This window comes from Meleagris gallopavo, chromosome Z (assembly GCF_905368555.1).
Source record: "Meleagris gallopavo chromosome Z, MGAL_WU_HG_1.1, whole genome shotgun sequence".
NCBI classification, from domain to species: domain Eukaryota; kingdom Metazoa; phylum Chordata; class Aves; order Galliformes; family Phasianidae; genus Meleagris; species Meleagris gallopavo.
This window is the reverse complement of record NC_139435.1, coordinates 48,200,987-48,224,582: the sequence shown is the minus strand read 5'-3', so window position 1 is coordinate 48,224,582 and position 23,596 is coordinate 48,200,987. Positions and strand designations below refer to the sequence as shown.

The window sequence follows — 23,596 nt, the reverse complement described above, 5'->3', positions numbered from 1 at the left end:
GTGCTTCCCATATTCCTCTAACTTGTTGTATAACAGGCTGAATTTGTTGAATTGCTTTCCTGATTATTACACAGCTATTAGCTATAAAGCCATCCAATCAATTTATTAGCTCAAAACTGTTCAGACTCCTAGATGAAATTCCATCAGTCCAGTTTCCCTACTCCATTTTCAGACAGGTTTACTTTCCTAGTCACTGTCTCCATTTGAGACCAATTAAGTGATTCAGTTTTCAATCTTTTATTCACTTGTATTATTAGCTTGTTTGATTCAATAAACCTGCACCAGTCTCTCAAGCACTTTAAGGATTCTATTCCATATTTATCGGTCAGACTTCTATTATGTCTGTCTAGCTGGCAGTGGTATATCATAAGGCTAATCAGGAACCTGTAAACTTTTCCTTCAAACTACTTGCTTTACTTTTTTTGAGCTCTGTGGTGAGCAGACACTGAAATATCATCTGCAAGTCACTGTAGATTTAAAACAATTTCTTCCTGGGTGTTTTTCAGAATTTTAGCATTTCACTTGGTTGCTTTCCTTAAAACATGTTATTGTCTAAATTCTTTGTTCTACAAATCAGATGTTCTTCTTCATCTGTCTTAAAAAAATGTTGCAAACTAGCCAAATCTTCCTTTCTTCATCAAGTATAATAGCCACATCTCGCTTCTTACTGGGTTGTGAACAGTCAGTTTTCATCCAGATTACTGGTGTTCACTTCCTCTTTTGGTGCATCACTGCAAGGAATGATTCATCATCTCTGGCAAATTCCACAGTCTCTTAGAAGGCCTTTGGCCTCTTTTCATGGATCTCTATCTGTATGGTTGTTGTTACCAACCCTCCTCCATCATGCCTGATGGACAACTCTCAGCACATCATCTGGAAGGTAAGCTGAAGTCACTCCTTTCACTTTCAGGTAGGTGCGGATCATCTGAAATTTGTAGGTGCCTACAGACTCCATTTTCAGAGTCTGGTTAGCATACTTTACAGAAGTAATGTCTATGGTGTGGTGAAGTAGGACTGCTGTTAGGTAATGCCAGCTTCTCTGCCATTTTGACAATGATGCTTAAACATCTCAAGAGAACTTCACAAAACCACAGCAACTGAAACTCTTCTACCTGTACTGCATGAATTGGTTCCTCTGTGAGATAACCTTGTACCATATTTGAATTACAGTCTACAGTGACCACAGCTGTCAGAGTCAAGGAAGATGAAACATTCTTATAACTAATTTTCAGAAACTCCAAGTTTAAAAAAATTCTAAATGCCAGACCTCTTCCTTCTAAGTAGGCAGCTAATGGTGTTGATTACAGAACAGCAAATTGGCTGAAAGAGGAATTTTCTGAAATTCATCTCTACATTCTCATTGTAATAGGAAAATGACTATATTATAAGTGGGCATAAAGGAATTACAAGTGTATGTGACAAAGATATATAAAATAAGAAATCAAGATTTAAATATGTTCTTTGCTGCTTTAAACGTAAATGAATAAATATGGGGAGTATCTGTAAGAGAAGATAACCCTATTAATTCAGCAGATTATTTCAAAATTAATAGCAAAATTAGTGAAATATGGATTCAGATTAAAATGCTTAACTATTCTGTAAAACTTAAAATGAATAACTTTAATGCAGAGATTGACTTTGCAGTTTGCAAGCTTTGGACCTTTTAGTCCTGCATTATTAAGAACATCATTGCCCTTGAATTGTTTTCTGTTATAAATTAAATTCACACCACAGATTAAGAAGCAGACAGTGTTAGTTTTCCAAACTTCCTTTTTGTTGCAGATTATACAAATGAAAAGAACTTTGGTACCTTAGAGATTACAAATGTATTCTGTACGTACAGTCTTTCCAGTTTGACATGCTCTGTCTCCAGTATTCTGTAGTATTTAATCTGTTACATTATGACCATTCTGGCTGAAATATTTGCCTTATACTTCCGTAGTAAAATCTCTTGGGAGTTGAATTTAGTAGATTAAAATGAACACCCCCTTCCACATATTTTAATACGGCTATCTGATCATGTTTAAATTCTAAATCAGAGTACTGCATGCAGATGTTTGAAACCTTAAGGTGATGAAGAGATTCATTTGCTGCATGGCTTTCTGTCTGGATTACCATACTGTTTATTGTGCAATTTCTGCTTTGCTGATGTATTGCTGTGGTGATGACATATATATTTTTATCAGAGCATTTCTGTTAATGGGCCAAACTGTGTGCTCAGTAATGGCTATGCAACCAAACCACATGAAATGTGAAGGATTACTTCTATCCTGGATGTAACATCAGCTGAGCTCTGTGGAATAATACGAAAGATGAATGCTTCTTTCACCCTTTTTTGTATTTACTGAAACTTTATTTGACTCATGATGACAGAAATAAAATTATCTTTATTTTATGCATCATGCCCAATTGTTTCTTTACTACTTTTTTTCTGCTTATGGGACTTAGTCAGGTGGGTCTTTTATAGGCAACATTTCAGTGATTGATTATATATTCCCTGCTGGGTATTCTAGAAGTTATGTTGCCCTTCTTACAGTGATTATTTTCATCAGACAAGCAGCTGGTGTATTATTAATGCATTTAGATTTTTGTTTATAATCTGATTCAAAACTCTTTTAGGTTTACATAGAAAGATTTGATAGCCTTTGAAGTGACTTATTTTTATGAAGTAAGTTAGGTAAGAGAATGGGAAGCCTTTTTTGTTGTTGTTTGCTTCCTTATGTCATTATAAAAAGGTTTGATTTTTTTATTTAGCTTTCATCTAATTAATCCACTCAGAATGCAAACTGTTTCATATGAAACAGATACATCTATGTAGCAAGTTTATCTCTTTTGTGAAACTACCATGAAAATACTAAACCTTACTACTTAGTGCTTTTCTCTGACCAATTTTTCTTGTTTTTAAGTTAAATACTTTGAGTCTCCTGTTTTGATAATCCTTATTGCCCCTAAGTTGTTCAAAGAACTCTGTCTGGGGTGCTACAGCAAAGCAGATTCAGACAGTTGTGCTCAGAGAAGGAAGTGGAGAGTTTTGGTTCCCATTTTGCACTTCTGGAACAGTTTAGGGAAGGAAGCACCTTTACACCTTTTATTGTTCGTGGTTGCTGACATCATATCCTTCCCTGACCACTCTGTGCGTGTTTCCTGCCATTCTACCAAGATTCTTCTGAGTTGCAGAGGAGGGATAGTGAGTGTGCATGTGTGTGTGCGTTCATGTCTGTGCATTGAATGGTCAAAGTAGCAGTCAAATGCATGATCTGCTGCATTTTTCCATTAGTTCTTTTCCCTTCTCAAGGCTCAGATCAATCTTCTGACAGCTATGTGCCTCTGCCAAATCATATAGTGAACAGAAGCCCGCCAAAAATGAAGTTCCTCTTTTTGTAAGCAGTCTGATTTTTTTTTTTTTTTCCATGTTTGGGTTGCAAAAAGAAAAAACACTGAATACTGTGACACAGTAGCATGTAACTGTGTGATTCTTTAAGTGCAAACTTATTGCATGTAACTATGCCATTAAGTTGGAAGTTTTCTTTTATGTGGAAGGTTACTTAAACAAAGTTACTAGAATTATTTTAAGTTCCTTTTTAAATTGTCCTGCTTTTATGAAAGTCTGAAAGTACTATTTGAGTTTTGCAATACCGTCAGCTTTTCTAGCTAGTCTGCTAGTTAGAAAAATGCAAATTAGCAGTTAATGGAAATTTTGAATTCTTAGTACAGTAATGCTTAATCCTGTAGGAACTTTCATGAAGTGTTAGGAGCATTGCTGAAGTGCTAAGACAGCTATGGGGATTTGTTGATCTCTGGAGTTCTTTACATTCTGTGACTCAGAAGTCATCAGCCTTTGAGGGTTATAACCTTTGAATTAGACATGATGATTCACACTTCTGAAACCAACTGATTTGGAATCAGTCCAGCTATCTGCTCTATGTATGCATGCATGCAAATGTGTTTGCTAATTATGTGACTAGAGCTATAGGCAAACACATATTAAGTATAGCATGTAAAGTAGTATGTGTTGGTATGTATATATGTTTATAAATAATACAGATGGATATACAGAAAACTACAGCATTCCCATACTGTTTCTAGTAGAAGGAAAAATAGCAGAAATTTTCAGATGTTAAAAAAAAAAAAAATAGATTTTCTAGACAAACTGAATACCTTTCATTTGAAATTAGACTAGTATGCAAAAAAAAAAAAAAAAAAAAAAAAAAAAAAAAACACCAAGTAGAGAGAGGTATTTTTCATCAGTACAGGAAAACATAACCTGCTGCCTACTTAAGTAAAATTAGGTTTCTTTGCAAATTATATGTTGGATACAGATGATCTAACACAACATTATTCCTTCTGTCTCTCAGATTGTACAGCTATATTTAATAACTAAACCATCTTTGCCCTCCCTTGCTTTTGTTTGCTTGCATACCCTTGTTTCCAACTAAAGTAAAGCTAACATAGTCAGTAGATAGTGAAAAGCAGAATTCAGAAAGCAGGTATTTTAACTGATTTGATTCCAATCTCTCTGTATATGCTTCTGCTATTTGAAGACTGGTCTTAAATGTGGAAATGATAAAGAGTGTGGCAAGGAAACTAGACATTGCTCCTTCACTAGGTTTGTTTTTCCTGATCAATTGTTTGCAACATTGAGTGATTTTTTCCAAACTCACTCAGCATTGTCATCTTGATCTGCAAAGCAGCTCTCATCCTTGCTAACCCTGTCACCACTGCTCTAATCTGTCCACCCTGACCTTCCACCTTGAAGTGAATAAGAGCTTAGGCAGGCATAGTGCTGTAAGCCGATAGTGTCACTGGCTTCAGCTGAATGAAAGGAAAGGAAATTGTTCCATATGCATTTGCTGTGGATTAGCGTATTGGTTTACCATGACAAGAAAGCCTGTTAGACTCCTTTGGGTCCTGCATGTTCATGGGAAACGCCATTCTAACTTGCTCTTTGTATCAGAGGTAAGACTATAGGAAAAACAGGAAAGAAACCCAGTCTGAGGAAACTTAAGGCTGTTTCTGAAAATAGACTCTGTTTGTCAACACTGAGTATCAGATAAGACTGTCTTCTAGCTTTGTTTAGAAGAAAATCATGAATTTGTTTAGAAGAAAAATGTGATCAGTGTATTTCAAAGCTTTGGGCTTCTGTTTTGTTGTTGTTGTAAATATGATCAAGCACCATCGCATCTTTTTAAACAATTGACTTGTTTTTAAAAGTTTAAAAGCAGCAAAAATTTTGCAGCGTTTATATTTTATAAAATTGGCAATATAAAGTTTTCCATTTACATGCCATATTCTTCATTATGGTAAACAATTAGGCATACATAAATATGCCTAAAAGATAATACACAAAGATATTAATGGACAGAAAGATAGTAAGTCATATATTTGAAAATCTCTCGCTTAGCAAATTAATTATAACAGCTAGTTAGAAAACTCTGACTGACTGCTTGCTTGTTAACTTATTTTTTTCTTTCAGTGATAAAACACTAAGCAGCTTAAAGTTTAATGTATGCAAAGAGAGAACTGAAGATCAGAATGAGTGAGGTCTAGCTTTTCTACCTCACTAGCTTTGAGTCTGAGCCAAACAATGGATTAAATGCCCAGGACATTGGCTTAATGTTACATAACATATTGAGAGAATTCATCTGGTTGGCTGCAAGACCATGAACTTTACAAATAAGGAGACAACAGCCTGTTTTTAATTTACTAAATTTTGATTTACAACACAATACTTTTAATACACAGAGGGAAAAAAATAAAAAAAATAAAAAAAAAAGTCACTTTAAATGAATCTTATTTATTTTTCTCTCTTTTCTATATTATAATGAACTCCATGCTCTTCAGAATATGTAAACATTAAAGTATTTCAAATAAAGATCAAAAAAACAAGAAGAGACACCTTGTACTTTAGAACTATTCTGAACATCACTTCTGTATTATTTTTTTTATCAAGTTGAGGGTTTGGGTTTTTTTTTGCTAAAAATATTTTATACTCGACAGATATGTGACTTAACGACATTTGGTGAAACAAGGAGTTCTTACTGCATCATGTATTTTTATATATCATATCTAACAGTCCTCACTTGCAACAATATTGGTATTGTAAAGTTCAGGGAGCTAATATCAGTTCCTTACTGAAACTGTGAAAGTCTTTTTCCAAACATTCTTAATTTATCATCTGTCCTCACTATTCTGTGTTTCATAACTTGGCTTCTGGTGCAAGAATTTTCATAAGGAGAGATGAACATATTTGCTGCTAATAAATCATTTGTCAGTACCCTTTAGAATTCATGTTGAAATGAAATGAGAGAAAACACACTCACAATTTCTCTAGTATGTTGAGTAATGCAGTAATATACATTCTTGAAGAATAAAGTTTAAAAAGTTGGATTTAAACTAGCTGACATCTCTCATATATCACATAACACTATAATAAAGGTCCATCCTATTTGCATAATGAGGGACATTATCACCTCTGCTGTCAAAACACAAGATTGTTTTCCCTTCAGAAATGAATTAGCTGGCCTACTTAGCATACATAGGTACATAAAGGTTCATTAACTCTCTGATTTAGGTAATTTTTCATATTACTGCAGTGAGTGATATTTAAAACTAGAGATATTTAATTCTGTTAAAGTTTTGGCAACGTGAATTTTAGTCCTTTTAATTTCTTGATGTTTTGGTGGGTTTATTCATAAGCAGAAAACTTTGAATTATATTATGTCTTTTTGAGGTACTTACTTTCTAGATGCAATTGTAAAATGTATTAAACTTTACTTGCGCAATAAATTATAATTAGGACATGTTGTTGGCTCCATAAAACAACTTTCATCTAGTTATCAATTTGTAGTAACATTCTATTTCCTTTCTGTGTTTAGCAGGAACGGATGCAGGGGACTGTGAACTGAATAGTGCAAGTGCTGAAGAAGGAGGCTTGTTTTGAGGAAACAGGAAAGAGAAAGAAAAGAGAAGGGAAAATACATAATTTTAAGGAAGAAGGAGAGGAAAAAAAACGGGGACTATGGGGAGAAAAAAGATTCAGATTACAAGGATTATGGATGAGCGTAACAGACAGGTGAGTAATAACAATACTGGTGTTGAGATTAATACTGTATTTATAGGGTGACTTACTCTCATAAGTGATCAAAGAGGTGATAGCTTTCTATAAATGCATATACCTGTATATATGTATACTTATATATGAAGTATTGAAGATCATCAAAGAAAAAGTACATTTCGGAAACAACCAGAAACCTCGCACAGGTTTTTCAAGTTTACAAATATGCATAGTTAGGAACTTATTACTTAAGGCCTTGACTCTACAAAGGCTGATGCATATGTTTTACCTTGGACCCCCTCTGTATTCACTTTGACTTCAGCGTGTAATACACACAGTTAAGTACATCTGCAAGTTGTTACAGAATTCAGGCTTACGGTACTGCATTTTGTGACCTATTATACCGTGAATTTATGTTGAGTATGACTTTCTTTTAAATTCATACATTCAAATTATTTCTTTCTACATCTTTTCAGTGTTTTTATTTTTACATCCTGCATGAAATAATGACTACTTCATTTAACATATATATATATATATTTTCTTACCTGAATATGAATTTTCAAAACATTTGGATAGCCCAACACACTCTAAAACCAATACACAATAACATTGGCATGTTGTATTTATGAAATAACATGTTCCTAATTAATAATATAGCTAAAAAATCTAGCAGGATCAGTTAATTGATTAATACCACTATTTTAGATTAAATGGCTGAATTATGTATTATCAACACTAACTCTACTAGTTAAAATATGGTCATAAATTAGAGAAAGTCATTTTCTGTTTTTAGAAAAATAAAATTCAACTATTCACATCTTTAAATAAAGTCTGTGAGAAGCTGGTGCTGTTTGCATTTGATGTAAATAAATGAATGGATGTTTTGTTGAAACGAGATTCACAAGTGTGAGAAGATCTCCATAAAATTATTTAGCCCTGTGATTAGCATTCTGCATACATGTGCCTGCAATTTGGCAGTAATCTTCAGTATCTTTCCTTAAAGAACTTGATACTGAATTACTATCAGTATATTACTATCAGTATATTAATTCTATTAATTTCTTCTTTTAATTTCTTCATATTCATAAGTTGTTTTTAAGAAGTGATTATGTTGTCCATAGACTTGAATGATTTTATTACTTAAAATTCAAACTGTAACAATAAATCATAATTTTTAAATATTTTTCCTCAAATGCTTAAAGCCTATAACCTAAATAGTCACTTGTGCTAGTAGCATAAAATCACATTTAAAATTAAAAGCAATGTTTATGGTGGGTATATTCTGTGTTTTCCCTAAAGGTGCCTATTGTGATGGGCCAAGCCAAAAAGCAATAATTCTATCAACATAAATCCACCACTGTATTTGTATTTGTTTTAATTGGTTTATAGCATGAAATTAGAATTGGATTTTGAATATTGAACTACATTTATCATTAAATATTAAGACACTAGTTGTTTGGAACTTCCCACACTGCCAGGTTTTCTTTCTGAAGCAAATTATCATTTTGTAAATGATGCTAAAGAACTTCTGCCATTATTAATGTTATGGCAATATGTTTACTCAAATACAGAATTTATGGAGAACTAAATCCCCAGTTTTGAGGGGAAAAAAAAAAGTCTTTCAAGAGGCTAGATTTGTTTTTAAAATGCATACTGATAGTGTGTCAAGTCATTCAGAGTAGAGCTTCAAGGCTTCTATCACCCACATTCAGTACTAATTATTATCAGTAAACCTAAAATACTAAAGTTAAAAAAAAAAAAAAAAAAAAAAAGCCCTGTAGTGCAGAAAGAGTTTATCTTATTAGTTTTATAACAGTCATCAGTTAGTCAGATTTGCTGTCAGGCTGAAGACCTAGATTTACATTACTTTACCTTCCACATATTATAATTGGCTTGACTATGTTACTTATTTCTATTAATATATTGAAAGATAGTTTAGAAAGTGTTTCTACTAGTTTTATCCTCTTTACATTTATTCCCCTAATTTAAAGTTCGGTTAAACCAGTGAGAAGATTTCCACTAATTCATTTGGGCTGAAGGCTAAGGCTTTTCAGTTTTAGCGATATATACATGGTTAAACACAACTGAATTTTCACTAATAGCTTTTAGCCTTTTTTATGTTTTTTTTTAATGTTTCACAAGCCTAACTATTTCTTTGAACACAATATATCCCATGAGCTGTTGCTGCTTCTCTTAGAAATTGCATCAGTTTCATGTCCTAATTTATATACTTACAGTATGTTAAAATAGTAACTCGTTTACATCCCTGTAATATTTTTTTATTATTATTCGTGGACATGAATATATTGAATGCACAAAGTTGATGACAGGTTGCACAAAATATATATACATATATTTATTAGAAGATCTTGATTAAGGTGCCACACTATACACAGTTCTTCAAACCTTATTTGTAGTGCGACTTACATGAGCAAGGATGAAGAACTATTAATTTTCTGAGACTGTGGGTTTTGCCTTCTTATTATCTGTCCCTAACATGGTCACAGAAACAGCAACAAATCTGTTGACTTGTAACTGCTTTATAGTTTTTTAAGTTCAAACTCTGTGGTTTCACAGTACAAGGCATGTTAGATGGGAATACGATATACACAGGCTGTGCATGCTCAGCTGTTTTCAAGCACGTGAATTCAATTCAGATCAGCAGAGAAAGATAAGGAGCATTTATCAAACAAGTGGATGCACCAAAAATTGAATTTTTCTGTCCCCTCCAGTGGTGAATCTCCTTGGAGAACACAGTTTGTACAAAAGAACTTAAGCTGCTTAAGTCCTGTGGAAGGTGATTTCTGTCCTCATGTTTCTACTAATCACCTGCCCATTGTCCTAACTAGCTCTTTATGCTAACCATCAAATGGACTGCTTGTTTTCTCAGTAAAACCACTGTTTTCTTCCATGCTACTGACTGTTGTGGTAAGAGACTTACCTACTGTTCAAAATACTTGTTGGAGTGAACTGGGGAGGACAAGAGCAATGCTGAACTCCCTTCAAGAGTACTCCTAGAGCAAGCCTAGTTGTCCAGATTTGTGTACTTCAGTGACCATACTGTATAAATGCAAGTTGAAACTGTCCAAAAGAGTAAAGTGTCACTGGCTGCTAATCTCAGAGAAATGTGCAACATGGGATGTAAATTGCAATCCTCTGGAATCTATTTGAAACATCAAAATATTGGTGTATGTGAAACTACCGCAACCTAAACATTAAACACTGACTTTGACGAGCTTAGAAATCAATCATTTAGCTACCAGGAGTTCTTAATGTAATGTTGCTTCATGTGGATTCGTTGTATTTTCTTGGCCCTACATGACAGAGGCAGAAAGGATGTTTGAATCTTCGGTAATTGACCCTAAACTCTCTTCACTTGAGAGTTTTTCAGAAATGCCCATCTAAAACATTCCTTCTTGCTGTGCTTCTTGCCAAACGGAGAAGGAGTGTTAATAAGTGCTAGGGCTAAAGTGTATATTTATTGGATATTTTTGTTACCAGAATGGTTTTAAATGTAATTGAAAATTCTCAAGAGTATCTTATTATAAGCTGTCAAAGTGACCAGATACTTTCTTTTTCCTATTATGACACTGGATAATATTGTTTTGTAAATATGTTGTTTGGGCTCATTAAGTTGCAGTAGCTTTGCAAACAGCCCATGAGGGTACATGTTATTCATGCATACATGTTATTCCTTGCACCAGTGATAGAACTGATAATTAAAAGCATTGGCACTGATATGTGATATTGGAAGTTCTTGGCTACTGCAAGTTCATTGTGCAGAAAGTGCTACTTGGTACATTGGAAGAGGCTGTTGTGAAGAATTCTAGGCTGCTTGAGGGGAAAAAAAAAAAAGAGAGAGAGAAAAAAGAAAAAGAAAAAAAGAGGAAAGACTTTTGCAAAAACATACGTGAACTTTATTTTCTTGGGCCCTCTTAATTGAAAAAAAAAAAATCAAGGAGCTCTATCATCATCATGAAGAAGAATGTGCACTCCACTTAAAACTTTTTTTTTCCCTATTTGTTTTTGATCAGTTTAAAATATTTTGTTACTTTTTAGGAGGGCATTTTTGTGATCTGCTGTGGACAGGGATAATTTGAGACTTCTTCACAACAGTTCAGATAGAGCTTAAAATAAATAGGTGTAATGAAATCATGATACTGTATTATTGTTATCATACAAGGTCACTTACAAAATGTCAAATCCACAGTCTGTGAGCTAAATGCAGAGCTACACTGACCCAGGAAAGATGGCTTATTAACCTAATGATGTTCTGGTACCAGGTCAGGAACACCCTCTGACTTTAATATGCTCATTTTTCCAGTTCGCATTCAGGAATATCTGTTCTTATACAGCAGTCCCTCTGATCATCTTGCCATTAGTTCTGCCTTTCTCTTACTGCTTGTGAAGCATGCTGTTGACAGGGTCATAGTTAAAACTGGATTGAGCTTAGCTCACTGTTTAAAACTGACCACTGAAAGTTTTAAAACTTTCAATTTGTAATCTTTCAATTTGTAAGCTGGGGGCTGAAGGGCTATTAAACACCATAGGGAATGTATACTTCAATGTTAAGGTATTTGAATATTAAAGATGCTCCTTTTAAAGTTTCATGTCTATGTTATTGTATGGGATATTGCAGTATTGCTTAACATTTTCCTGAATATAACTTTCTATCATTTTTTTATTCCAACAAATCTGTAAAATTGTGAAACAGCATTTGCTGCAGTTATCAAGCTCAATAGAGAGCAAATGAAATCTGATAAGTATAGAGAGTTTATGGGACAGAGGAAGAATATCCTGGAGGGAAATGACCATTTGCAGGAAGACCTAGATTTGTTCTACTGACTTCGATACCTAATGCAGCTAGTTTCAAAACTAATTTCAGCCTCATGCATCTATTTTTATCTGTGCTTCAGGTCTATTTAAAAGGAAAGAGAAAGAGACTATCGGCTGAATCAGAAACTTCCCTGTAGAAACAGAGAAGAGCATTGCATATTAGTGCTAACATGAACACAAGCTATACAGGAAACTTCTGTCCACCAGCTTCCTGATATTTTCAATCTTTATATTATTCAGGATCTGTGATTGTGTAATATTTTTTTCCCCAGGGAATGTTTCCATATGAAAGCATAAATGTTTAACTATGCAACTAAATATCATTCTGCTCAGTGAACCTTTGTCTAAAAGATGACATGCTCTTTATCTTTTACATATTTGAATCACCTCTCATGCTTGCATTAAATTGCACACAATAAAATATATCCTTCATGTTTTAGGACTACATTTTTTATTTTTTACTTTTTTTCTTTCATGAGGTTCAGTTAGGCTTCCATAAGCAAGGAATACACTTCATGTTTTTATCACTTCAAAACTACAGCTATCTGTACAAGCCTAAAACAGCCTATTTCACATTACCTTAGACTGCACATGAATGTTAGAAGGGAGTTGCTGATGTGAAGCATGAATTTCTAGAGTGTATTATATCTAAGGTTAAGTGTGGTTGTATTACAAATGTATGTTCTGAATATAATTTAAAGTGAATTAGCATAAGGTAAATATTTAGATCAAATTACTTTCAATTTGAAGTGAGAGCAAGAAACCTAAGAGAGTTCAGTACTGCATGAAGTATCTGCCAGTACAGCAAAGCTGAAAAGAGTACAGACAGGCGCAGTTTTACTGTCTTGCAAGGAATAGTTTGAAAAGCCCTAAGGGAGAAAGACCTGGAGGTGGGAAGCAGAACTGAAGCCATTGTGGAGAGGAAGAAGTTACACTCTTCCTGTTATGACAGGAAATGCAGACAAATGTGCTTCCTGACCATTTGCTCAGCAGGGAAAGAAATACTCTTTGACCTTTACCTTATGAACATTTTAGCAGCACAGAACTAGTAAACATGTTTTTTTACTCTAAACATCCATTTGTACCTGCCAAAACTGGTGATAGCACACCAAAAAAAGAAGTTGGTTTTCTTGTGTATTTTATCAGCTACCATTTTTTTGATGGAGATCTTTTTCACTAATATGTGTTTGCCTATAATGCATACATATGTGTGTATCTGTATGTAATGAACTTAGTCTTATCTCTCAGATTCCATAAAAGGAATTGATGTATCAGAGGTTAACCATTGTTATTTCTGCATCCTTGTCTGATTTTGGACCTTAAACTGTAATTTAAAGCAGGAAGCATGCTGATAATACATAGGCTACTAATTTATGAGTAGTTGTATCATCCATTAATTAACACTCCTCCCAGTTATCCCTACTTTCTTGATTTATAAAGGAAAAATCATTTGAGATCCAGCATCATGTGTAGGATTTGAGTAGACTGTGTGATATTACTACTTTATGTTTTTGATATGATAAAAACAGGGAGTAACAAAGTGGTACAAAACCTTCTTTTTTATACAGATAATGAACACTTTATTTGTTGTAACCGTAATTTAAGGGCATCCTGTTTAGAACTCCTCTTTAAGTGGATTATTCAGCAAGGCATAGCTCAATACGCTCGAGGCTTTCCAGGACAATAGCTCTTTTACCAGCATAAATCACTGCTGTCTCATCCCTGCTCATTATGGTAGAGGGTTACAAGAAAGTGGAAGCAGGCTGCTGAAGGGTTCTTCAATACTGTTTAAAGGGCCTTTCATAATACGATGTGCCAGGCACTGAATAAAGGATGATTTGTCTAGAGTGAATCCTAAACTGGGGCTGCCTCCTGTTCCCACTCAGGGCTGCTGTTGCAGATAAGCCTTGTCATATGACAAACAGTTCTAAACAAAAATCAAATAAGAGAGAGAATATGACAAAGAGCTCTCTCCTTTCCACTAGTTATTTCTTTACGGTCTTTTCAAAACTAAGCCATTCTATGATTCTATTTGGGCTTTCAGCATATGAAGATGTACCTGGCAGTGCATTTTAGTCAATAGGCTCTTGATTTATACATGGCTATCTTCATTTTACTGTGTTTAAGGTTAGGTAGGCTTGCCTAGTACCACCTATTTGTCACCTATGTTTTATGTACTGTTAGTGATCTAGCTCCTGTGTAGAAAATTTAGATATTCTGGATGAAACAAGGATGAAGAGAATCGTGTATTCTCTTGACCAGGCACCATCCATATCTGATACTTCTATGTATCAGTTATCCCTGTTTTTCACTAGTTAGTCATAGTTTAATGGCAGGAAATGTATATGAGAAGAATTATGTGCTAATTCCCTGTATCTCTCATTTTCCTATGTCAGCAGTTATGTATCAGTATAATTGAAATAGTAAGGAGAACACTGATACTTTGCCATTGACTGGGAAGAAAGACTGGAAAGATCACAGGGCTGGTACTTTCAAAACAGAAAACATTAGCGCACATGCTACAGTTGTTAGTAACAAATGTAGAGAACTCGTAATGACATTGGTGTAATAGCTCAGTCATCCAAAATTCAGCCTTTCAAAGTGTATAAGATATCAGAAGGACTAGAGGGACTTGAATTAAAATAAATATATAAGTAAAGTGTCCTGAAGACTATAATCATCAAATGGATAGTGCTTATGGCTGGTTCATTTCCTCTACTGATACATTAGCATCTATAGCATCTTTTCTTGCTAAAGGTTTAGATAAATAAAGACTATAACCCATGACCACTACTACCATTTAGTCTTAAACTATCTGGACTGAAAAATGAAATGGACTCATCCATGTATGAACATGTGCAAACATATCTAAATTTATATTTCAGCACATTGATGAATTAATGCTCATGATAAAAAAAAATAAAATCTTCCAGTGCATATATAGTTTTATTCTTTTTTTTTTTTTTTTTTACTTCAGACTAAAGAAAAAATTCTGACTCTGAGGCAAATTACCAACAAAATGGAACATATCACAATGTGTGCTCATGTAGCCATGGATTCAGACTGTCTACAGATCCGTTCACATACACTGAAGTGACTAGTCCATGAAACATCCATCAGATGTTTCTTGCAGATTTATGCTCGAAGAGCTAATTGAGAGGTGTTTCCATGGTACTGAAGAAGAGCCAGAGTTGAAGTGGAAAAATGTCCTTTTAACAATCCTTTTTTATCAATGCCTATCTTTTAGCACATATCGTAGTTCTCATCGTTAGCCAGAATTTAATCCAGAATGCATTAAAAGCTTACATTGATTTATATCAAGAAAATTCAAACTTTGGTTCATCACATTTTTTTTTCAATTTTCCGAATGCTTAAAATCAGTATCTGATTTGTTCAGTGTTTAAAGTCATCAGCATTTATTCTTCTTTGCCCACGAAAATGCTGTAGAATTTAGTAACATTACTCCTGCTTTGAGGACAGCTTTAATTTTTTTAAAATGATCCTTAAATAAGAAAGTGAACTATAGTGTGACAACTAGTAGTAGCAAACTGGTGAGTTTTTTTGCTAAGGGTTGGAAAGGTTGTTTTGTGCAATTTTGGAATTCATTGGGTTTTTAGTTACGTTGCAGAGGAAAATGTGGTACACTCTACACCCTGCTGTTTCTGCAATACATTTACAATTATGCTTTAAAAAACCTCATAAAAGTATTTAAAAATGGTGTTGCGGTTTCAAATCTTTTGTTTTTCATATACATACTAAAATAAGGTTTTAAAAACAGTTGAATGCAGTCTTCTTATCTGTTCCACTTCCTCCCTCCACTCTGTATTCAGTCCTATTTTTTCTTACACTACCATTATAAAATATAGTAGCCCAGAAAGAGAGGACTTCATACATAGGCTATCGTTCTCCTAAAAAGCAGAAAAACTGTAAACTGAAAAAGACCTACAGAATATAAGTGTTTTAGACAGCAGACACAATTAGCCGTACCTTAACTAAAATTTGTGGGAAAGAATACTAAAGTAACTGGATTCTTTCCCACTGAAAAAAAAAAAAAAAGTTAAATATTGAGCAAATACTGTTAAAATGCATGCTGTTTGGGTTTTTTTATTATTTTTGTAATGTGCTTTTTTTAAAAATATGTTGAAGAATTGCTTTACTGGATGTGTGTTTACTTTCAGTGTCACTAGTGTACTTAATGTCAAATGACAAAATGACACTAATGATATATGATATATGATCGTGACTGTGGATTTTGAATGCAGCATAAAATAGTAAAGTGACTGTGTGACCACTTGGGTTCTTGGTGCTGTAGCTGCAGTGAGTCAGAAGCTTATGTCATGTGAATTGTGTCTGTCTTATTCATTCTCAGCGCTGAGTCAAAGTAAATTTCGTAAATGCAGGCGGACCATCTTAGGAGCAGATTTCACACTAACTTATATCTAGACACAAAAAAAAAAATCTAAATGCTTTAAGTGAGTTTTAGTGCCACTTTGCAAAGTTTCTGCAACACCAGAACATTATCTGTTTGTTACCTTGGACAATGTTTATTTGATACTACTAGTGTGGATGAGTGTGGTTAACATAATTGATCGTTAACAAACTCAGACCAAAAGATCAAAATTAAGTAGTAAGGAAAATGTCTGCTTCTACTCCTCACCAAAACATTGTAGAGTATGGAAGAGAAGCATCTTCATCTTCCTTGTGTAGCTGCACAGAAAAGAGTATGCAAAAAGATCATTTGTTTCCGAACAGCTTGTGGAGTATTCATAACCTCCCGAGGCTACTGACCTTCCACTATACACTTAAAAGTACGAGTTGACTCATACCAGAAACTGTTTCAATAGCATGGCAATTTCATATACGTACATTTGTTACACGTATTTATATATATATGTATAAATATCAACAATTAATTGTATATTAAAAAAGTAAAATTGCAGATTACTGTAGAAACATTGCCATAGATGCTGTTGTTTCTAATGCATTGAGTAGAGGTCACATAAATCATTCTCTAATCGATTTAGAAAGTGTTAAAAAGATCAAGAAGTTAATAGCAAATCAAATTCAGAGAAATTGATATTATGTTTTTTAAAAAAATGAAAGAAAAAAAAAAGTAGTATCTAGCTAATCTCTTGTTCTTTCTTCAGTTTCCACAAAAAGGAACTCCAGCCATTATTATTCTGGTGATAAGTATTATGAAATAAGTATGTGCTATGCAGCACAGCTGTGTGGTTACTCTAAATGTTCAGGCGGGCCTAACAATAAACACAAACAGTGGCTTTAAAGATATTTGCTGGAGTGTTCTTTGATGATGAGAAGCTGTAACATGCTAAATTCTGAGGTTTACGTGCAACAGAAACCATACTGTATAGAGACACTCTACCTACAGCACTGTGGTCTAAAAGTTGATTGAAAGGCATTTTAGTTGCAGAAAAATATGTTGAGTTAGTCCATTTTATCTTCTGTATGTTAGGCTTCTTCAAAAATGTTAAATATATATCTGTTTTTCAACAAATACATTGCAAATTTCCATAATCAAAGAAAATACTAAAAGAGTGTTTGAAAGACTAGTTTACTTCGCAGAATTTAAACGTAGTTTTGTTACCTATCACATTATCCATTCCCAAACTCAAAAACCATTGAGACAGATGAGATAGAATTTAAAATCAATTATGCATACTTGAGAAGAGGGCTGAGTAAAATGTGTTTATAAAACGATTGAATAATTGTACATGATGGGAGTGTATTTTTCTTCGTGGTTCTTTGACAGAGGCTAGAGATACTGAAGTGACAATAAGAGGAGCAACATTCAGTACACATTTGGGAGAATAACTGTTCATGGTGTTGGCATACAGCCCCCTCTTTTTGAGATGGACAGCAAATAGGGATTAGAAATACTTAAGGGTGATGTTTTCCATGGCATGACCTAGTGGGATTTAAAGGTAGGCTGGGGTTGCAGTTAACATTAACCTGCATTAGGAGTTTGATGAGATAAAACCACAGTCTTACGAACCACATATAGAGGAATCTTCTTTCCACAGCATTAAAGTGCAGAGGTACTACTGCTTGTGGTCATTAAGCAGCAAGCATGGAATTAGGCAGACGTAAACTTTGTTGAGTGCCTGTCCTTGTTATATCAAATACCTTGCCTACATGTTACATTTGATTTGTAATAGGTTTAGCAAAGCCATATTTTATCTGAAAAAACACCACTGAAAATTACTAAAAAAGGGAAAATTACTAGGGAGAGGGAAACATTCAAGCATACTATTAGCTTAAACACTAGTGGACATTTCTTATTGGAGCATTTAAGTTAAGTGCAGGAAAGATAGGAAGAAAAGCATTTATGTATTTGTTGTGCAGAGTCTTTTTTAATCAAAACAGTCTGTGTAAAATTATAGTTAAGTATAAGTAGAAATGCTTTTCTTACTACCTCAGCTTGCATGAGGTGTCAGTGCATAAGCTAACCTACCGGGAACAATAAGTCCACGCTTTCATAACATGACCAACAGTTCTTTATATTAAAAAATGCCAATTCATATTCCTCAGCATCAAAATTGAAAGTAGATAAAATATGATACATCTGTGGATAGGAAGAGGCCATACTTCAGAGATATCTGTTGATGGCAACTAGTGCTTTTATATTTATTTTATATTGCTCATTTTTCACATGAAAATGTAAGCATTAAATAAGATGCACTCAGTTTTTTTATGTTATCTTAGATATTTCTCCAGAAGTATTTGAATTGTCTGAACAACTTATCTTTATATACAACTTAAAATCTGAATAAAATAATTCCTTGTGTTGAAAAACTAGAAGTTGGTTGGAACTGATTTAAGTGAATTGCTATCAATAATAGAAATTTACTGCATGTGTTCAAGCCATTTGCTTTTGCAAATCTAAGCTGCAGTTTTAAGAAATTGATGGGAAAGGTGTATGCAGCACAGGGTGTTCAAGGCATAACTATGTGAGTCAAAAGTTTACACAGAAGGATGTAGCACTAACACCATAAAGGCTGCTTGAAAATGTGCCATGCCTTTTACCTGTACCTTGAGTATTGTGCAGTGAGAATTAAATGTTTCCTCACTTACATAACAAACATATTCTATTTTGAAACTCTATTTGTATGTCTGTACTTTCCTTCTGAACTTGCTCAATTCTAGCTCAAAGACTACTGTGGACATGTATATTTAAAAAAAAAAAAAAAAAAAGGGCTACAAAGATCAACTTCGGCATTTTTTACAGCTTTTTTTTGCTTTTCTTCCAGGTGACATTTACGAAGAGGAAATTTGGGTTAATGAAGAAGGCTTATGAGCTGAGTGTTCTGTGTGACTGCGAGATTGCTCTAATAATCTTCAACAGCACCAACAAACTGTTCCAGTATGCCAGCACGGATATGGACAAAGTGTTGCTGAAGTATACTGAGTATAACGAGCCGCATGAGAGTCGAACGAATTCAGATATTGTTGAGGTAAGATTTTGTGCTCTGTGAGTCAGACAAGCCCAATCACACTTTCAAGAGGATGATTGGAGAATGGTCCTGGGAAGTGTTCTAGCAGCAAGAGAGCAGAACACAGATGGAGGCATGTTGTTGGGGGAGCTGAAGACAGTGTATGATGTTCAGGAGAGCAGCAGAGACTTGAGAGATACTGATTATTTTGTGAGCTGTGTTACCCTGCTGAGTCTGAAATGCTCAGCAGATGTACTTGTGATGGTCTCACCAGCCCTCAACTGTTCAGCTTTCTGTCCTGCTTTGTCGCTTGAGACCTCTCCATGCCTTTACCACCACCTCCCTGCTGAAACTCCTTGTCTCATAGCTGCTACCAATGATACACTCCCTGGAAAGCATTGCATGCACTTTCTCCTCACTCCAAAAGTTAGAATGTCCTCCAGCCAGAAGCTGAAAAAATGCACTCTAAAAGACATATGAGAAAGATTTAGAACTAGTGCTGTAAGGCATTCAGATGACATTTTTAAAAGCTTTTTGGTTATCTACAGAATTGGGAGGGTTTACAGAATGCAAGAAAAGTTTACTTGTGAGTTATATTGCTTCAGCTCTCTCTCATACGGAATACTGTTACCATAATATAATGATAACAATATCAAAGAAATACTCAGAATGATGGAGACACCTTATAATTACATTTTTAAAATTGAACAAGGCAGGGCAAGTTGTATCTAGCATTACTGGTAATTATTCATTAAAATTCAAGCTTTTCAATGTTAAGCTCTAATATTTACAGAAAAATCAGTTTAATATCTAATCACATTAAGATTCAAACCATTCAACATAAATGTAGCTTTCAACAATTTTTTTGTAATAGCAAAACATTCAGAGTAATATCTGAAGAATTGCTTATGTGTCTTATACAAGTCCTTTTATCAGAGCACCTAAGCAACTATTGAAGGAATGTGATCTTGCCTTGGAAATCAATAAAACTTTGATCATGCTATTGACTACCTTAGCCTACACACTTAAATTACTCCAGATGATTTTAAAGGTTCTAGTTTCCAATTTTTAAATAACTTGGATGCTGTTGAAATGAGACTTTTGGAAATGTCACCTGCGTTATTATGTACTTCTGATTAGCAATGGAAGCAAGAATGTGTGTAAATTGAGATGGCATATAGCATAATAGGCAGCATTACATCTGTTGGAAGATGTCACAATCCAACACCATTGATCAGCAAAGATTACAGTAATCTATATCACTTTTCAGTCTATCCTTAAACTAACGTATAGGACTGTACTGTTCTGCTTCTTCTGTGATCCACCACATCTCCTCTGTTAGGGGAAGGTGAGATTCTGACAACAGAAAAAAAAAATAAATACTTGAATTAGGACTAAGAAGAAATTATATAATTTCTTCCACCATCATCTCTTTTTCTCTCTTACTTTAAACCTCCTATGTAGACATGAAGCCTTTCCTGTCACCCAGAACTGGTTGGCCCATGTCCTGTTCAGCAGAATTCAAAATCTGTCCCCAAAATAATTCCCTGTCCTCTTTTAGTGGCAGAAAGCCAGATTATTCTTAGCAGGAAAAGTTTCCTGTGATATCTTTACTTCTTCCTGCAGGATTTCTGGTGGGAATGGGTGAGTAAGTCACTTGCTAGAGCCTTATTACTTGTTTGCAATGAATGAAAACTTCTGGCCACGAGGGCTGTGTTTTTTCAAGTAACTTGGGTGAATATATAGAATTTAAAGTAGTGTCTCTTTTAATATAGCTTTGAAATTTTTAAAAGGAACACTTTTTGCACCTATCAAATTCCTTTCCTTCACAAATAGTGATCCAATTTGTATCAGTTTATGGGCACTTTTGCATACCAGTGCATAATTTTTATTCAGAATTATGCAAAACTCTGCTAGTATCCTTTTTCACTGCTCTGAAAGTGGCCAAATGAAAATAGGTATCTGAAATAAACATTCACTTATTTCAGTAGTCTAGCAACGAAGTGCATTTTTTATGGTCTCTTTTTCTTTTTTTTTTTTTTTTTTTTTTTTTTTTTTGTCAGCTCTGAATTAAGTCATTTGACTGCTTCGCTTTTATGGTTTTTGATGTTCAATCTGCAATACAAAATACATAAACCATGCCAAGACCAGGATCTAAGGAATTCTTGTGCGGGCAGAAGTTTAGAATAAAGTCCCACATTACCATGCCTTGATAATTAACAATATCAATTAACAATAATGCAATGGAGGACCAAGGCCCAAAGTGCAGTCTGAGAAATTTCTTCACTTGGTGTAGTTTGGATATTTTTAGATACATAATATGCCACATACTTAAATATATAAATTGAACAGCTAAACTGTCTACATTAGACATACTTTCCTTATAAGTGGTCCTTTTTTTTTTTAACTCTGTGACAGCTAGATTTCATATTTACAATTTTTTAATCTTGTCTTTCTGGAGCAATAAGAAACTTCTGAGAAGCAGACTGTGTCATTAAATCTCATCATTTTTAATTAAATGACTGATCTATACCTACATTTCAATGGAAAAATAAAGGGAATAACTGTGCTTTTAGATTTCTACATAGATTTAATAAAAACTTTTTAAAGTAGACTTTTGGAAATTTGAAATATAACTTCAACTGTAAAAAAATCTTTAATCCAATTTCTATTCATATTTGGCATAATTAACCACATACCTAATTTCCAACTTGCAGCAGAATTATGCTATCAGTAATTAGAACATGGTGCCTTTTAATACTTGTGATACCGCAGATCGAGCAGTTTGGACCTACTCAACATACAGCTATATAATCTGATAACTGATGTGACGTAAAATGGAGGGAGAGAGAAGAGAGTATTCTAAAACTCACTGAGTTCTATGTGATTTTTTAACTCTTGGTTTAATTTTTATTTTAAGTTTCTACTTTCCTTACACATGTAACAATTCCATTTTTATGCAATATATATGTAATTGAGATTGTCTTTTGCAGTTCCCTCATTCAAAATGGAGTTTATTAATGTGCAGTTTGGCATCTCTGAATTCTTCACCTACTACAAATGATCTACAAGCTGAATGTGTTTCAGATATTAGCCAGTAAACATACTTACAATTTCCACTGGTTACTAAAAATTAATTCACACTCTTGAAGGAGAAAAGATTTGCATTCAGCATATAAGTTTGTCCATTTTAAGCAGCAGTGACAACTACTGCATGTCTCACTGAAATGTGTATGGCAGTTTTATGATACATATTAGTTCTGCAAAAAAGGATTCATTTTGAGACTTCTGTTTAGAGTTAACTGGATTCCTAAAACTGAAACTTTTATGTCCTCACCCACCAAACCACTCACGCCACAGACTTTCATTCAATTTTCCTTCAGTTAAAAGCTGCGTGCTGGTGGCTGGATATAGTAACGTGAAGAAAAAGCAGAGTCTCTGTTGAGTTGCTGTACCTGTGCATGCTGAGAAGAAAATAAGGTCTTCATCTTTATGTTAACTTACCAGTGTTGTATGTAAACACTAAAAACAATGCATTCAGCATCTCTCAATTAAAATCCTGCCATGCAAGTACTACAAGATCTGTAATTCTTTACTTAAAATGGTATTACATTTTTAATCATTACAAAAATCCTGAGGCACTTATGACACATTTTTTTGGTGCATTAGTTTTCCTTACAAATAGTTACAATCTCTCCCTAGAAGTTTGTCAATATCTCCAGCTCCTATCGGCTTAAAAAAAAAAAAAAAAAACAAAAAACAAAAAAAAAACCAAAAAAAAACCACCTTGTAGGTCTGTCATTTAACATCAGCACAATTGTATAGACAAGGATTTCCTTTTAGCAGTGAGGAAATGGAGAACAAGAGTGTCAGCTTTACAACTAACAAGTACATGTATTATGCATTTTTTTGTGCTTGTTTAATGTAAGGCCATATCCTCTCCTTGCTTCTGTAAAATAAAAATGTAGCACAACTTATTTCAGTGACATTTCTTTGTCACTCTGCAATAAGTAAGAATAGAATGTGATGCTTTGGCAAAGCACTTACAGTGCCAAGGCACTGTAAGACCACCACTTAGGAGCTCAGAAAGGACATCCCTCTTTGACTGGAGGAGCGTATTTTAAATTATAAATACAGAGAAGTGTTTTGTATAGTGGCAGCAAATATAATTATTGTTAGCCATGCTAGAGAAATCTCTTGTGGCTCCTCAACTAAGCCACCAATCTGCTTATTTTAGGTGACATTTCCTGCC

General features: G+C 34.2%; 1 protein-coding gene across 12 annotated transcripts in view; it reads left to right on the top strand.

Moving 5' to 3' along the window:
- Positions 1–23,596, top strand: part of MEF2C (myocyte enhancer factor 2C) — a 134,294-nt gene that overhangs the window by 51,675 nt on the left and 59,023 nt on the right. For 10 of the 12 annotated variants that reach the window (XM_085214327.1, XM_085214331.1, XM_085214326.1 and 7 more), the window contains 2 exons: positions 6,876–7,072; positions 19,162–19,365. In XM_085214327.1, the coding sequence (XP_085070453.1) occupies positions 7,019–7,072; positions 19,162–19,365 (258 nt within the window). In that variant the 5' untranslated portion in view covers positions 6,876–7,018. The remainder of the gene's footprint in view (positions 1–6,875; positions 7,073–19,161; positions 19,366–23,596) is intronic. The other 2 variants (XM_085214329.1, XM_085214328.1) reach the window with 1 other exon arrangement.